Source organism: Neolamprologus multifasciatus, chromosome 20 (genome assembly GCF_963576455.1).
Source record: "Neolamprologus multifasciatus chromosome 20, fNeoMul1.2, whole genome shotgun sequence".
Classification (NCBI taxonomy): domain Eukaryota; kingdom Metazoa; phylum Chordata; class Actinopteri; order Cichliformes; family Cichlidae; genus Neolamprologus; species Neolamprologus multifasciatus.
The window spans coordinates 15,699,682-15,717,279 of record NC_140458.1 but is presented as its reverse complement, the minus strand read 5'-3'; the positions used below and the strand labels follow the sequence as shown (position 1 = coordinate 15,717,279).

Below are 17,598 nucleotides of genomic sequence, written 5' to 3'. Positions count from 1 at the left end.
TGTTAACACACAAATGTAACAAAGAAGCTCCGGTGCTCACATCCCTGGGTTCACCGTTTCCTCAAACTGAATAAAACTTAAAAACAAGATAATACGATTAAGTTCAAGACCCCTCAACACAAAAATGTAATGTTAAGTAAAACATAAAGATGTAGAACTGCAGAACCTGATGATGAATGTAATAATCTGGATTAGCAAAACATTACTGTGTAATATAAAGATATAAATACAGGTGCAGACATTAGAGCACAGCATGTAAGCATATTTTATAAGGTTATCTAATTAATTAAAATAGTAATTAAAATTTAAGCTTTTATCAAATAGCCAATATTCACGTTTAATGGCGTAGAGCACAGACTAGTCGAGTTTTTATTTGTACAAAAAATAAAGTACCCTATATTTCATTACTCTGTATGTTAAAGTTTTGCTCCTCTGCTCCATTTTTCATAAATCTCTAGATACTAGATACAGTAACATTCTTTGTTAGGCTGAAGCATAAAATGTGATTCAGCACCTCCTGGCGGTTGAAAGAAGGGCCTGCCAAGCAAAAACACGCTAAAAGTGTATCGTTTAATTTTTATAACAACATTTTATTTAATTCTGTTTTACCGTGGATCTTAGGTTGCTAAAGCCCGCGTGTTTTTTTAATATAAATGCACAAATCCCCCCAAAACACACACATACACCCTCCTCAAGTAAAGCAAACGCGAATTAATCAATGTAAGCGAAATAAACAGGCGTACATTTGATTAGCTGCTAGGCTTCTACTCAGAAAATAAATTCAGATAAAAGCTAACTGTTTATCCCAACCTGATTTAACCTGATTGCTAGATCCAAATCAGATCACTGCTAAATTAAACATTAACGTTCAATAATGGCTTCGTAAAAAGCGACGGTATCGCAGTATTTGTTTGCCTTCCCCCACTTACAACATACAAGAAATATAAACCCTGGTAAAAGAAGTGGAGATGCCGGGGATTGAACCCGGGGCCTCATACATGCAAAGCATGCGCTCTACCACTGAGCTACATCCCCTGTTGGAAATCCTGGCGCATTACTGCGTATATAAGTGTACGCATCCATGATCCGGAAGTTGATATTCCTTCTGTAAAATGAGTCGACGTTGAGCAGGTTATTTTTGTTCTCCTTGAGACCAGGTTATATAATTTCAGATCACAGCTTTAGCCTTTGACCCTTGCAGTATTTCTCTGGATACAAGTACATTACTGTAAGTTACCTTTTTGAATGGATGAAGAAAAGTCCCGAGGTACTTCAGCTCAAAGGGGTGTTTTTTTAGTAGTGGTTTTGTAAACACAGGAGCTCAACTGACGTCAGGATGGATGAATGGGAAATGTATCTGCTTTTTTGTATCCTTGTTTTGTGCTATTTTTAGCCTGCACATCTGAGCAATCTGCTCCTCATTTTCCATGCTATCTGTAAAGCAGATAAACTGATGGTGGTGATGAGGGCTAAAACTACACTGAAAGACACAGGCACGAAGCCTGATTATAATAATTCTGAAATGAAGTGAGTTTGACACGAGCGGATGAAAATCAGGTCCTTCTCACCATCCTAGGTACCCTAATCCTTCAGAGAATTTAAAATAGCTCCCCTCATTAAGTTTCATAATATTCTCCAGGGGAGCATGAGCGAGGGGCTGTCTGCCCCCTCTGGAGAGCACAGTTTGTCCTCACTCATGCTGTGTTTATCTGCACACCCTTGCCAAGGACACCACTTACAGGCCCTGTTTGCTCTGCCCATGTAGGGACAGACCCATGGGATGCACGCATGGCCTGAGGGCTTCAGGAGGGCTGAAGGAAGGAGAAGAGAAAGGGTGAGAGACTTTGTCTACACAGGGCTCTCCCAGGATGAGGAGGGATGGGCACCCACTGATGTTGTTATTGTGTAAATTTGGACTGGTGACAGAATGCCACCATGCTGAGTCTGTGCTGAGTAATAAGGAAAGGCTGACAACCATTATGTGGTGAGGGTTATCTGGGGACTGTAGAGTGCTGCATGTACAGACAGGCTGTATGCAATATGAGATCCAAAATGGAATTCTTTATCTAAGGCCACAGACCTCCAGACGTTACACTGGACAATGTCAAAGAGGAAGACTCCAACTTTGGAGTTTCAAGTGTTTCTGTATACAGTGTTACATATTACAGTAGTTTATACAGTCAGTGTGGATTTTTAAAAGAATGGTTTGACATTTATGTTTTGACAATGTTCTTGTAGTCTTAACACTTGCAAAGTTAGATGACCTGTGCATGAGCTTTGGTGGTAGATCTACCATATCCAAGTAAAACAGAGCTAATCAGTAAGTCTAGCTCTTACCAGATTTCAAAAATATACTTAAAAATAAATGCATTTATTAGCAAGTCTTCTCTTCACAATCAAATTGTGGCTTTGCATCTGGGTGTCATTACTACCCTCCACTGGCTGCATTGCAAACCTCATCGAGGCAGGATTATGCAACCTTTTTCTCCCCCATATGATCAAACTGATGTAGACAAAGTATTCATAACACCACATATTCAACAACTCATGAAAATAAGGCTACAAGCTGCTATGAAATTCACTTACTTACGACAGCTCTTCGACTGCATAGGACACTGATGAATCACACTAAACATTACAGTCACTTGCCTCGAGCTTCTTTGGCACGATGATACCACTTATAGATTTTTGTGGGTTTTCTTTTGTTTTTCTGGATAGAGATGTGCAGCCAGTTTTGTACCTCTGCCTGTGTTTGTTTTACCCAAAGGTGTTCGAGGAAGTAGAAAGTAATGAATTGTTTCAACATATAACGTACTGTTAAACCCTACAAACTGCGATGTCAGTCAGTCTGTCATTTTTATACAGATTAAAGTATCTTTTGTACAGAGGCTCATAATTCCTAGAGTATAAATCCTAATGATTGGTGCTCTAGTACCTACTAAATTAGCATTATCACTTCTTTTAGTGACCTATATCAGAAAGATGACTTCCAAAGAGTGTGGCACCTCAGATTCCCCTGTGAACTGTAATAGTATTGGTAAACCTTTTAAGCCATTAACACCTTTTTTATACAAATATCAGAAGAAACTCGCACATTATCCAACTAGTCCTTTAAGTTCTCCACCCCTTATAATGTGTGTCATTTACTTTACTTCTGGCACTGTAAGTTGTCTGACCTCCTATCTCCTGGGGCTACTGTCTTATCATCAGCTGACAGCCAGCTACGCAGAAGCAGAAAGGCCCAAAAGAAGAGAGGGGCACCAAAAATAAAGCCTTCATAACAGGGTGAAGAAGAGGTGAATGAGGTAATGCTTGGAGTCGACTCAAAACAAAGTGACATACTTTTGAAAGTATGTCAGATCAGTCGATTTGATTTATGAGCAAAAATACAAAAATATTTTATGCAAACCACAAAGAAAATAAATTCTCTGGAGATCAAACTGAAAATGTTGTTTAGAAGTAAAACACAAATTTCTGTGAACAATAAGTCCCAATCGTCTCTCCTGCTCCCAGCAAGTCCCATCAGTATTTGTTTTGTTCCAGTCAGGAACTCACATTATTGTCTGATTCAAGCTTCAACATGCAACAAGCTGGACTTCCGAGTGAGCTGAATCATTGCTGCGCCTCTGTATTTCACCACAGTGTTATCCTTCTCATGCTGGGAACCTGGGTTAGCTGTGTCGGCCAGGAAAAGAACAGGTTTGCTGTGAAATAGGAACATGACCATGAACGTGAACCCAGACAGGAGGGGGAATGAGGGAGCTAGAGAGGGAAATACCGCTCTGACCTTTTGCCTATATTTTTTCCAGCTGGTAGGGGAAACTGTGGGAATCCGTGAATGCAGGAAAAAGCTCTATAGCCTTAGGCAGAAAATGGAAAACCGGAGCCTCTCTTCTCTGTGAGCAAGCTGGTGTGGCTGTGCTTCTATTCATTGCAGCATATTGCTAACACCTTAAAAAGCATCTGAAGCACGTCATAGCGACTGACAAAGTGTTTTACAAGGACGTACACAGGAGCGAGCCAGTGACATGTACTGATTAGTTTGAGAACACAGACATTACACAAACACAAGTACAGATAGCTCTTCCTGAATGTTTGTGTTCACTGTGTTACTGGGGTTGAGATATCATCATCACTGCAGGGTGAATGAGTCTTCATGAGTTGCCAAGCACCTGGTAACCGTATAGGTCGAAACCTTATCAACCTGACGTTAGAAAGCTCGTGCTGAACTCATTGTCTGTGACCAGGCAGCAATTACATACCAAATGTCTAAAGCAGAAAGAACTAGCTCTCAAAGAATGTGTGTGAAACATGAGAGGTGTGGCAAATTTGTTTGTTTGCATTTGAGACATCCAGTCACACACCCTGGTCTTATTACTCAAGTTCAAAGATGCTTCAAAATATAAGACAGCATTTCTGGCTAAATCAACTATGGAGAAATTTCAAGATCATGCTCTTGTCATTGTGTAAAAGCTTCTTAACTTAAAAACATAAGCATAGGCCTTTAATAACATGTTTATTATAATCTATTCTTAAGAAATACACTAACAGATTCACAATTAAAAACTCTCACACTCAGCTGCCGCTTTAATCGGTATGCCTGTTTGCCAGCTACATTTTGGTTATGTAGACATGGTCTAGAAGAGCTCCTGAAGTTCAAACTAAGCATCAGAAATTGAAAGAAAGTGTTAGTGTCAGCTATCTCTGGGGTTTTACAGAGAATGGCCCAAAAAAGGGAAAATATCCAGTGAGCAGCAGTTCTCTGGGTGAAAATACCTTATTGATGTTAGATGTCAGAGGAGAATGGCGAAACTGCTTTGAGCTAGTAACTCAATAAATAATAACCACATATTTATCTAAGCTAAGCAGAAAAGCAGCTGCACAAAACAGCAAACCTTGAATCAGATATAGCAGCAGACTGCGTGGCCTCACCTAACGTTGGCTGGTCTGAGGAGTCTTGATTTCTGCTGTGGAAAATCAGACACTAGTCTGTTGGATTTGTTGTAAACAACATGAAAGCTTGAATCTATCCTGTTTTTTTTATCAATGGTTTGGGCTGCTGCTGGTAGTTTAATTGCGTGGGGATATTTTCTTGGCACACTTTGGTTCCCTTAGCACCAGTGAAGCCTTATTTAAATGCCATAGCCTACCTGACTATTCTTGCTAACCAGGCCTAACACTTTATGACTACAGCATACCCATCATTTTGTTAACACACCATGTCACAAAGCTCAGATGAACTCAAAGTAGTCTTTTGAACATGGCAATGAGTTTGATGTATTCAGGTGGTCTGCACAGTCGCAGAACCTCAATCAAACAGACAACCTTTGGGATGTGGTGGAACCGAAGATTGATCTTGGATGTTCAGCTGACAAATCTGCATCATGGTATCATTTTAATATGGACTGTGTGGAACCTTTAGCACCTTGTTGGATCAGTGCCTATTAAACTAACTATTAAAGCAGCTCTGGGGGCAAAAGGAGTTCCAATCCAGTACTAGCAAGTTGCATCTGATAAGGTGTGAATACATACAGTTATCCACTTATTTAAAGAGGACCAGCTGCTACTGAATAACTCTCAAATTTATAGCATCCATGTTATAAAATTTAAATAAGTCATTATGTGTTTGGCTGAGTTTCAGCTGGAAGAACAGAGGTATGTTTCACCCTGAATGCTGACTGAGAAGCAGGTACACACCCATGGAGACATAAACATGCGTGTTGCTAACAAGAACCATTTCTATTATCAATTATACAATATGTATTTTATAAAAAAACACAACACCTAAAGAAACACACATGTATAAAAGCACACACAGTAATGGGAACAGTCACAATGTGCTAACACAAAGAGCAGTGGATAATCTCATTGCTTTACAGACTGCTGGGTAAAAAAGTGACCACAAGGGGTATTTAAAACATCTAAAAATCCCATTGGTTACACAAAAGCTGCATTCAAAATAGCAAATATGATTGGCTGATATAGCAAAAGTCGTCCCCACCAGTGGAATGAAAAAAAAAATGCTGAAGGGGAAGAGAATGAGGTTTATTTACTATTAAAATGTAAAGTAAAACCACCAGCATCACCGGACAAGAAAAAATTAACATGATGTAAACTGCGGTTATTAAATGATTTGAATATTTGAGGTTTTAGTAAATAAGTCACCCTCAGGGAAAAACATGCAAATGAGATTGCAGTTGTCAGTGTTGTCCAGCATCCAGCATATGAGTAGAAGTAAAAACTACACCGGAAATGATACTGTTTCATATTTTAAATATCTTGTTTATAGGATTTCACATCATATCACATTTGGGGCCCTAATATGTTAAAAATTAACTGCAAAGGCCTCACTAAAACTGGATCACACAAAGTTATTGCAAACATGTTGTGTCTGTGGTTCAAATTTCATTCAGATGGTGACATAACCGGTTTGTTGCATCAGATTCCTCTTTCTCCTTCTCTTGATAGTTTAAATACTTTCATTTCCACATCCTACTTTTTCCTAGTCCTATATTAAAGACTTGTGTGAAAACAGACCCAGAGTCAGTTTACCTCGCCCCAGCCCAGCTTTCAAAAACCACGGATGCTGTTCGTGGAAGCTGATTAGAGTTCAGATTCCCAGTGAAGTCACCGTTTCCATCTGGGTGCAGGTTGACGGCTCATCTTGCCCAGCCCCCACCCTGTCACCAAGTAGACCGGCTTGTATCGGGTGTAATATTCTGATTGGCCGCTTTCTTTGGCGTGGGCGGGGCGATAGGCGTGGCTCTGAGTATTGTGATCTCACAATCAGCTGTTTTGTACGCTCTACATTCTGATCCGAGGATCAGCTGGAGGCAGCAATAAACAGGAAAATCTGCAGCGTAAAAACTAGAGGAAGGAGGGGAAAGCTGCAGATGTTATGATCTGAAAACGTCCGTGTAAACATTTTTACACGAAGCCCTTCTTCTAAGAAGAAAGCCTTTTATTTTTATATAATGGTGTTCTAACTACCTCACATAAAGGCTATCTAAAGCTATGCTTTAAGAGTTGTCGTTTCTACTGTGTGTGAGATCTCGTTTACAACTTGAATAACACTGCAAGGGCAGGTAAGCTATTTCATTTTCTGTATTTTTTATCTCTATTTCTTTTTCCAGATTAAACGCTCGGTGTGTTTTGTGTCTAACTGTGCTTTTAAAGAGGCATCAGACTAACCTACATCTTTGCAATTGAACCTGCTGAGTTCCTTTTAAGGTTATTCATAAAAATATCCATCACATATCAGCTGTCGTGAAATCATAGGGATTCTTATTATTGAATTGCATCCTTTTGTCTTGGCCTGCCTTTTAGTGTGTGTTTTTTCTTATACTATGAAATGACCTGTTAATGGGACATGAATAGATGGGAAAGCAGTATGTTATAGGCCCAAATAAACAGCCTTAGTTGGGTCGATTCGACGTCCTGCATCTGCAGAAATGACACCAGCCTGCATATAGATTAATCCTATAGGACGCCAGCAGTCGTTGTTTTGCAAACTGCACCAAATGCTGGTGTGGAGTCGATGGCGGATGTTGATGTATTTGTTGCAGATCGACATTTTTAGGTTTTGATTTCCACTAAAAATACACCAGGCCTAACCTGAGCTGCTCTGTCAAATAACCGACTCGCTGTGTATTCAGGAGCCTCTCTTCTCCTGTCTTTCGTGCAGTGTTGCTGAGCCACAACTGTCATTGCTTTGACCCCTCAGCTGTAGCCAGAGCTTATACGGATAATTCATGTTTAACCTGGATACCCTGCGCAGAAAGTCGCGTCTTCTCTGAGCTCGTCGACGCTCTGGCATCGAGGTCGATGTTTTATTTTACATGAAGAGCCTATTCTTTGTGTTGGAAACGTAAACACCGCTGCATATTTTTTTCATAAGGGTTTCAAGTCCAGACGACAGCCGTCGACAACAGCAGCCGCTCTCACACGGATGGTTTTTCGGTACCGTGTTGCAAAATGCAGATCAAACACGAAAACTATGTCGACTGCAAACACACGATCAGAAAATCTCGATATTTTTTCCCTGTTTGTTATTCTGACCGATTTTCTTTTTTCCTCCGGTCGCAAAATAGGCTGGAGCCTCTCCGTCAGTGTCAGTGACGTGGCGTGACGTCAGACGCAGCTTGTTTTTACTTCTCGCGAGCCCCGCCCACTCCTCTTATGAAATAAATAAAATAAAAAACCTCAATCAATAGACCTGCCTATAAATCCGAAACATATTAAATATATACTGTTGTGTTACTGCCACATTGTAATAAATACACAAAACTTTTTGTTCAACATGTAAGAAGGCTTTCGTCTGCATTATTCATGCCAATTCTGTATCTGAGGTACAGTCTAATATATATATATATAATGTTCCTTTTGACCTGTAAGGTCTCCTTATTATCTAACAGCATCAGTGATCATATAAACTATAAATGAGCTAGAGTTACCCTAGAGGGCCAAATGTCACCTGCTGTCCCTGGCCAGATAAGGTATCCTAAAATAGAAAAACCAAAATGTGTTATGAAAATATTATTTACCTCACAAGAAATATTCAATCAGCTCTTATTTCCTACTGTACTGTACATATGCCCAGCTACAAGCAGTGATAATAAAGAAAAAGAAAGGGAAAATGTAATGAGCGAGAGTCACTTTTTCTGCTTTTAACTTTCAGATAACGCATATCTTTCTGCTTTTTTACAAGACAGTCAGCATCATGAATCTTTGTCATTGTGTTAATGGGTGGATTTGACAAGGTTTCTACAAAACATACATCATCTGGTCATTAGCCATCATTGTTTCTCTGGGCCCTTTTGGCAGTGTCAGTACCTATAAGGCCAATCAGTAGCTCTCAGTTGGCAAGCTAACAAAATGGTCAGGAAAGTGCTTCTTACGAGTCCATGTTGGGTGTTTATTGTGCGGATCTCCTCTCCACTTTATGCAAAGCAGCACTGAGGCCTGAAAAACGTTGTTTATCAGAATTTACTTGTCATAGTCCCATGACTTAATGCTTTATTAGTCAAGGAATGCATTAATCTTTGTGCTGAGGTATGCACTGCAGCGCATCAGCTCAAAGACAGTTCCTCAAAAACATTTCATAGTCATTGTTTAGTGACTGAACGTTTTTTTTCTCACAAGATCTAAAAAACAGGTCATGCAACCCAGATCTTTTTTTAATTAAGAGATAAGAGATAAGAAAGAAGTCTTTATTGTCATTGCACAGTCATACCTAGTACAATAGTACAACAACATTGGAAACTGTCCTGCGTCGGTACTATGCACAACAAAACACAATACAAACAAGACAACACAACACAAGACAGTAACTTAACTGAATAAATGTAAAAAAGAATGAGTGTATGACAGTAACTTAATTATATATATAACAAGTTAAATTACTTTCATTGTTTAAAGAAAGGGCTTAAAAGGTTTCGCTTTTTTTCTTTTTGCACCAGTTACTGCTTCACTTGATTTATCTCATATCCTATTGTATCACTTCAAGCACCTGACATCAGCAATGTCACAAGCCTGCTCTGTATGACTGCAATTAGGATGTGTCTTCCCTTTTTTGCTCCGTTATCATGGTGATTCTCCAAATAAGGACAGAAACCCATCATGCATCCATGCATATCTGCTCCCATGACTCTTTGCTCTATAAATCCTTGCCTTTCACCTTATCTTTACTAACCTTCTCATTTATTTAGTGAGAAAGTTCAGCTTCATACACTTTACATTATAGTCAATGAGATTTCTGGGGCAAATGAGACTGTGGTTGAATGTGATGATTACTTAAATAGGTTATGGCCTGATATCGAACCTCTGCAACATTGAAACTAGTATCTTTAGTAAATACGCACTAACCTTGAATTCACAAACAAAAATAACTGTGTCAGACAGTTGCAGAGCGTGTTGAACTCTGTGATCTCTTGGGTCTCTTTGCCCTATATACTCAGTTTAAATAAAACTCAACCATTGAACATGCATAGTGTTGTCACATAAGCTAGACTTCAGGTTAACATTACATCAGTGTGTTCACGTGTAGTTCACATCCTCGTCCTTTGGCCTCAGCACCTGCTGTCACAATGTTTCTGGTTTTCTTTGCATCTTTCACATGTGCACACACACATTACTTGGTTTTGTAAGAGTGTGGCTCTTTGTAAATATACCTTTTTTAGTTTTGCCTACTTTTTTCTAGAGGTGGATACCAACACTGGACAGATACTAGCACGAAAGGATTGTTACTTTGTCTCACTATGTTGCCTTCTTAATTGTGTTAAATAATTAATTATTTCAAAATTAATAATTTCTAAATACACGAAAAGCTGAACGGTGTGTTTTGTTTTATTAACTAATAATTAATCACAACCACAATAAATTACAATGAAAAGTCTTCATTCAAATTTGCACAGAAATGCAAATGAATTCAACTCACAAACCATGACACACTGCTCTCCCCTACATAAGCTGCCTTTATAGGTTAAAAGTATCAGTATTGGTACTGGTGTCAGTAATACTGGCCCTATATTTACTTGGTATTAGATGAATACCAAAATCATCTTCTTCTTCTTCTGTGCTCTGCCCATCTGTCTAGAAACTGAGAGTTGATTGGTTTTCTTGACCTAATAGGGGAGGGCAGTGTAGTCATTACACACTGGCTTGCTGATTAACTCATTAACTCCTGTTTCTTATGTAACTTTGCAGGACCTTCACAGTCCACTAGGGGGGCCCGACCCACATTTTGGAAATCACTGCACGAGATTGCTTGTAGTAACAAACCTGTAATTATTATTCGATCGTTCTCAGCTCTAAAAAATATTTCAGCATCTTTCAAGTATTTGTCCTTTTGTTTAGTTTCATCTACTATTACTGCAGTAACTGTTAAAAAAATGCATTCATTAACACATTTACCTGGACACGCAGGCAAAATTAGCAACTATCTTGCAAATATGAGGAGATGTTTAGCTGCTAAGGCCAAATATTCCCTCAGGGGTGCATGGCAACCAAAAACACAGCAGCCAGAAGTAAGATGCCAAATGAATGACAGGCACAGTGTTGATGTGCAGCCCCCAAGTGGTCAAAACATTTAAAAAAAAAAAATGGAGTGGCCTTTCAAAAGTGTTAAGATATAAAGTGTTTAAAGTGAGTCGTCTTGAAGATTTTTTTTTTTTTTCAAAAAAGCACTGTTGTTTTATAAACTCATTATAAGATTCCCACCTCTTCTAATTAACACGTTACTGTTAGTGTTCAAAATAATAATAGTAATTTTTTTAAAAAGAGCAACACTTTTAATGCCACTAAGGTTTGAGTTCAGGCTAAAAACAACGATTGAATTGCATTTTTAAATAATCCTGACCTCTTTTGTTTCTTACTCTCTTTATCTAATGTATGTTTCATCTTTTCATTGCAACTAATTATCCTCTTTTTCCTCTCTCCCTCAGGCCTTTGCTCCAAACCAAGTGAAACCTTATATTTGCACTACAGAAGCCTGTCCACACCTGTTTGTCAAAACAAGATCCAGCAAGAGGCTTCAAGTTGGGGAAAAAAATAATCAAAGAACAGCGTAAAATAGCAACCGACAAGAAATTCAAAAAGGCAGCTACAGCTTTTTCTTTGTGCACCACAACAAAAGCACCAGAGTCATCAACACTTGACAATACGCGCAGTAATGTTTCAGCGTCTTAGCAACCTGCTGTTTGGGGAGGTGGAAGAGGTGGCAGCTGAGCTGAAGGGACCCAACCCATGTGTGACTGAGGCCGATGAGGAGGGATGGATGATTGTCAATCTGCCTGGTGAGTCAGAGAGAGCATTGTGCTGGGCTTGTGTTGAAGGGATGGTTATTTTAAAAGCCACATCAAAAGTGAGGAAATAGTCAAATTATGCTTTGTGTGCTGCTGTGCATGTTTATGATACTGACTAATATATGAAGTGTAGTGATAACAACAGTGGGATGATGAGATGGGGTGAAGTATTATGATAAGGGCGTGGCTCAGCTACACTGCCGCTCATCCATATGGCTGCCATGCCAAAGGTTGTGTTGTCCGTCAAATGGCGGAAACACATAGCTACCTGTGAACATGCATCTCCTTCCACTTTGTTTATGATCTTGATCATGACAAAGACAATTTTAAAGTATGAGAATGTGCTTTAATGCCTGCTCAGAAGAAGCCAAACAAACAACATAACATAAAAGTACCTCTCAGCAGAGTCAAGGCAGAAATTATGTCAATGACATAATCACAGCTTTAGAGGGTCAACACAACTAATGATGTGACTCTTTTATGTTTCCTTACCCCTCCTCCCCCCTCTTCCTTTCCTCCAACTTTTTTTAAATACCCTTACATTCCTCACACTGGTATGTGTGTGCGTGCGTATGTGATCCCTTCTTTGACCTGCATGGCTTTTTGAAAAATCTGCCACATTTGCATAACTTGTGCAACATCTTCCCCCACCCTGACCCCCCTCTCATCTGAACCATCTCATCGCTGCCATGTGCTCAGAAGAGTCTGACTGCATGATGCAGGTTGATGATGAGTCAGGAATCCCATTGATCGCACAATCATTCCCAGAGAATAACTTGTCAAATCGTCAAGACGCACGTACAAGGACTGAGTGCCCGGCCCCTGTCCCCCACCCCCCTCACAAGCGTCGTAGGACACATAAAGGCCGGCCACAAGGTGCAGTAGCATTAGTAGACCCTGTGTCCTGTCCCAGCCCCAGCCCATCAGACATGGGTGCTACTACACCTGTGACCCTGCCAAGACGGGTCAGACTGTCCACGCCCTCCTCCACACCGTCAATGTCCCCAGGCTCTGGGAGTGAGTGTGGGGGCAGTGGGTGTAGCAGTAGGGCAGGCTCAGAGAGAGGCTGCATGGATGAGAGCTGGTTTGTCACCCCTCCCCCCTGTTTCACTGCAGAGGGAGCCACTGCAGAGGCCAGCCCGATGGAAGACCTGCTCATAGAGCACCCCAGCATGTCTGTGTACGTCTCCCCGAGCAACCTGTCCATGGTGTCCAACAGCAACCTGTCTGCAGTGGCAGAGGAAAGCATGGTTAGCCTGGGGGGCAGCGTGAGGTGAGAGCGATTGGCTAAAAATATACCTGCCCTTTATCCACTTTTTTCCCCAGCATCAGCTATCAACTATCTTATCTTTTCTCTCTTTTCCATCAGAGCGGCTGAACCAGCTTCGGTCCCCGCCACTCACGCCACTATGCCCACCAGGGTGAGCCGTGGAGCAGCTGCCCAGGCCGGTGCTCTGGCCAAGGTCACCCAAGTGGCCAGGGTCCAGCGTAGCAAAGCCCGAGTGGAACGGCGCCATCTGGGGCGCAACCGCATCCAACGCCAAAACCGCACCAGGGAGCAGATCCCTCGCCACGCAGCCCACACCAGAAACACCTTCCTTCACCAGCCCAGCAAGCGTAACTTCTGCCACTAAACTCCCCAGCGCACAGGGGGCATTGTTTACTCTGAGGGCATTAGTAGTCACACATGAATAAACGCAGTCAACCACAGCTTTTTTAATTTCCATTGCACTTAAGATAACAGTAGTGTTTTGTTGTTTAGACATAATCTGACTTCACCTGGTAGCTCAATTCCCATTCTGGTGTTATGAAACCGAACCCTCTTGAGTAGATATTGTTGACCTTTTTACTACTTATTGTCCGACGCAGTATCCAAACCACAAAAAAAGTCTTTAAAATCTTAAAAGAAGCTATTCGTAGTAATAATAATGCTTGAAAAGCACGAAAAACTTGATTTCTATAAAGTTTCTGTCCAATCTTGCCTCCCCAAGTTCATCCCTCCGCAGTGCATTTTATTTTAGAGAAATTAATTCAGCTAATACACCTCCGTTAAATTTATTTAATCATTTTGAAGACAATAAATTCAAATTGAAGTTTATTTTTCTCTGGCTGGAATAACAGTTTTCTGACTTTTCCGGTGGAAACAATGCAAGACAGATTTTTTTCTTTATAACACCAAAAACAAGTCATCATGTCTTCAAAGCTTTATGTTAAGGAGATAAAAGGATTCAATCAAAATATGATTTTTTTTTTTAGTTCAGAAGAGGTGGAAGGATATACCGTGTGTGACGAGGGGGAGAGGAAATTCACTAGACATTTGTTTCTCTCCAATTTGGTGCGCTAATGAGCAAAGTACACGACAAAGCCCAGGAAACATGAAGCAACCGATTTCATCAGAGGAAACCAAATGTTGTGAGATTTCTTTCTTTCTTTTTTTTTCTTTCTTTGTGAAGGATAACAGCAAGTTGATGATGGCGAGAGTATGAGCAAAACAGATTAAAGAGTAAAGCAAAAAGACATGATGAATTGGAACATAACTGAATGAAGACTGAGGTGGATTAACGAGAAAGGTTCACAGGAAAGTGTAACGTAACCCTCTGAGCAGCCTGAGTCCTTAAAATGTAACATCAAATTTTATTGGAGAGCTTTTAGAGTACAGCTGCTGCTTTTGCATATTCAAATAGTTGTCGTTGGCACTTCTAAAGTCATTACAGATGAGGATTATAAATGCAGTGGAAATATCCAAGGCTAGTCTTTGGGTTACAGGGTATGGCAGGTCATAGTAAGTGCAGAGCGGTATCGGTGGTAACTCTTTATTTTGTTTTGTCATGTGTTTTTCTGCGTACTTTGTCTCGTAAACAGTAATTTTATTGGGCTGTTTCTGTTTGCATGATTCCAACCGGACAGAAAATCTAAACTGTTCCCTGCCAGATAAACAGAAAGTAGACATTTGGGCTTTTTAAAGTCAACACATTATAATCGTTTCTCCCCCCGCAGATCATAAAACAGCACGATTATCATTATTTGTGTCCTCTGTACACTAAAGCAATGTGCCCAGCACACACATCAGTCATTCTTTTACACAGTGTGTGCTGTGATCTTATGTTATCCATGTGAACACCAACAAAGAGAGCATTTTTTTTACATCTGTCCCTTTTATGGATAAAAGCACTGTCTTCACGGGACTTATTTTGTTTTTGTTTTTTAAAAAGACTAACACAAGCATCTTCATCCAGATTCAACACTTTCAACAAATATCATCTTCCTCATGGACGCCCAGCGCATTGCTGATATCTCCTTCATTATTCTCATATTTCTTATTAGCACATGCAGCTCTAACAGTGTCCACGTGAAGATCTAGCTTACTGATATGTATTCAACAACAATAGTAAACAATGGTGCTGAAGTGTATACTGATGTTTGTAAATTATTTGAGAAATGGATGTACGTTTGCACTGTCATACATTTTGTGAGTCAAAAAGTTTTAGCGGTGTGCCGTGTGCTTGTTTTGTTTTTGTTTTCTTTTTTCCTTTTGTGATAATTTTTTCTTCTTTTCATTTTGACCCGGACTGTGTGTGAGGTGTCCCGATACGTTGAATCCTACGAAAAAGACACAGATATCTGTCATCTTTTTCTCCTTGTAAATATTACAGAACAATTTATAATGCTTTGCTAGATGTCATAGCCTCTCAGGACTCGAGTCCACATTATTGTGTCCAACGGGACTGATGAGAATCCAGTCTCTGCCGCATCTCTGTGCTCGCTTTTTAAACCAGGAGGGCCACAAGTGGTGTCATTGCTCCATTTTCAGTGTCACCTTGTTGAGATGCACCATTTAAAAAAGAAAAAAGATATAGGCTCAGAGTTGACGTGCCATAGGCAAACACTGCCCTCCAGAGGGCCCACTCGACACAGCACCAGCTGCTGTGTAAATGCTGTTGAGGGTCCAGTCTTATGACCGTACTGAAGTGTTAAAAGGACAGACTGAGATACATCGAGAAAATAGATGTCCTGTGTGGTTCTTGAGTCACATGCTAAACCTTTTTTTCTATCAATAATCCTACAAATTACTTAATTTTATTAAATTACAAATGTTTCTGCTTTAAGGGTGGCTATAATGTATCCTGTCAGTCTCTCAAGTGCAGCGGGTGTATCTGAGGTGATGAGCGTGCACACATACACATCAAGATATCTCTGTTTAGGCTTTCACACTCTCTCCAAGGGGCTTTTACTATTCTCACTGTGCCTCAGAGGAAGCATCTTGTTTGAGGGGAAAACAGTAAAAACAGGTTAATGATGAGAGATCACAGGTGGATTATGGGTGCACGCCAAATCGCCGCAGATACCTCTGATGCTGAAAATTTCATTTACTTTTATTTTCCGTCCTTTATCAGCAATGAAATGTAAAAAGGAAACATGTTTAGGTATGTTGTGTGTGATTATTGCAATGTGTGGTTTTACGAGGCAAGGTCATTCAAAACTTGCAGGGGAGGGAGTGGGCACCCACTGTGTTGAGCCTATAGCAGATGTGGGATGTGGATAGTGACAAAATGAGGCAGTAGACATATAGTTTATATATTTAAAAAAAAGAAATTATTATAAAAATACAATAGAACATGCTTGTATTTTCCCATATAGTTATTAGAAGAGTTGTTCGACAATATAATATTTTAAATGAAAGCGTTGAATGTCTGGGGAGTTTCACATGTTTTACGTCGTGCCCTAATATGACGGCAGCTTCAAAACACTTGGGGTTTCCCCCCCATGTTACATCTCAGTTAGTACACCCTCCCTCCCCTCCATGAAAATGAAAGATATAGACATATAAAATTTGATGTATCTGATATCTATGGTGATTGTGCCTTTCACTATTTCTGCATGGTTTTTGTGATGTACTGATTTTTTTTTCCACACCCAAAGCGGACCGTTGTCCACTGACAGGCAAGACCTATGCAAAAATCAACGGATGGGTTGTCCAACATCCATTCAGAAAACACAGGTACCCGCCAAAAATACCCCCCACGACAATAACAACAATAAATGCTCAGGTTAACACCTGAATCTCGTGTCATTATTTTCATGTGGGACAGCAAAAGAGGTGTTGGAATACAGTCTTATATAGGAAAGCTTAAAAAGGCCGTAGTACTTATTATTATAACACTCAGTGTTATTATTTTATAGCCTAACATTTAGAAATAATGCATAAGCACCTGGTTGAAAGCGCAATAATTGTGAATATTAAACTATATATGGCTTTTGACTTGGCATCATAAATATCCAAATTGTTTGGATTATAAAATTTTATAGCTGAAGTAGTTAACCAAATAATCGTACAGCGTAGGGTTAAGGTGACTAGATGTCCCTCTTTAGCATGTTTATTCCTTGTCCCCCTGTCCCACATCTGGAGACTTGTCCCACATTTTGACTTGTTCTACACTCCTTCTAAAGTCTTTCTTTTACCAGACGTGTGTGAAGGGAAGACTTTTTATGATATTCAAAACACAGAAGGTCAGTTTGTTTAATGCCCGTTTAATGTTTTTGTCTTTTTTTTCCCTTAAATATATTTTTCTGTTTCATGCAGGGGCAGTGACACAATATGTATCTGTGTCATAAGCAAAGTTTTAAATTTGCCATATTTGGCTCAAAGCATGGACACATTGTATTTGTTTGGAGAGAGAGCAGGGGATATATTTGGCCTGTGCTTGCTAATTAACAATATAAAACCATACACATTTTTATCAAATTTCTATTTGCAAGCTAGACATGAAAATTCCATTGGTGGCATTGATGATGTTTT

At 39.9% G+C, this 17,598-nt stretch overlaps 1 protein-coding gene and 1 non-coding gene across 5 annotated transcripts; one reads left to right on the top strand and one right to left on the bottom strand.

The window, feature by feature from the left end:
* Positions 1–963: 963 nt before the first annotated feature.
* Positions 964–1,035, bottom strand: trnaa-ugc (transfer RNA alanine (anticodon UGC)). Its single transcript has one exon. It is a non-coding gene; the product is annotated as a tRNA-Ala (tRNA).
* A 5,755-nt stretch (positions 1,036–6,790) lies between these two features.
* Positions 6,791–16,856, top strand: tp53inp2b (tumor protein p53 inducible nuclear protein 2b). 4 transcript variants are annotated; one of them, XM_085145447.1, is made up of 4 exons: positions 6,791–7,085; positions 11,442–11,792; positions 12,918–13,074; positions 13,171–16,856. In XM_085145447.1, exons 2-4 carry the CDS (start codon positions 11,669–11,671, stop codon positions 13,433–13,435), a joined length of 546 nt encoding a protein of 181 aa, XP_085001573.1. In that variant the 5' UTR covers positions 6,791–7,085; positions 11,442–11,668; the 3' UTR covers positions 13,436–16,856. The 4 variants fall into 4 exon arrangements, with proteins under 4 accessions (XP_085001573.1, XP_085001572.1, XP_085001570.1 ...); XM_085145446.1 differs by having other exon boundaries at positions 12,504–13,074; XM_085145444.1 differs by having other exon boundaries at positions 12,501–13,074.
* The last annotated feature ends 742 nt before the right edge of the window (positions 16,857–17,598 follow it).

What these genes read in the sequence shown, in the direction of transcription:
- tp53inp2b (XM_085145444.1), top strand. Translation starts at nt 11,669, where the DNA reads ATGTTTCAGCGTCTTAGCAACCTGCTGTTTGGGGAGGTGGAAGAGGTG. An exon ending in GATGATTGTCAATCTGCCTG is followed by an intron (nt 11,793 to 12,500) that starts GTGAGTCAGAGA and finishes CCATGTGCTCAG; the next exon opens with AAGAGTCTGACTGCATGATG. An exon ending in AGCCTGGGGGGCAGCGTGAG is followed by an intron (nt 13,075 to 13,170) that starts GTGAGAGCGATT and finishes CTTTTCCATCAG; the next exon opens with AGCGGCTGAACCAGCTTCGG.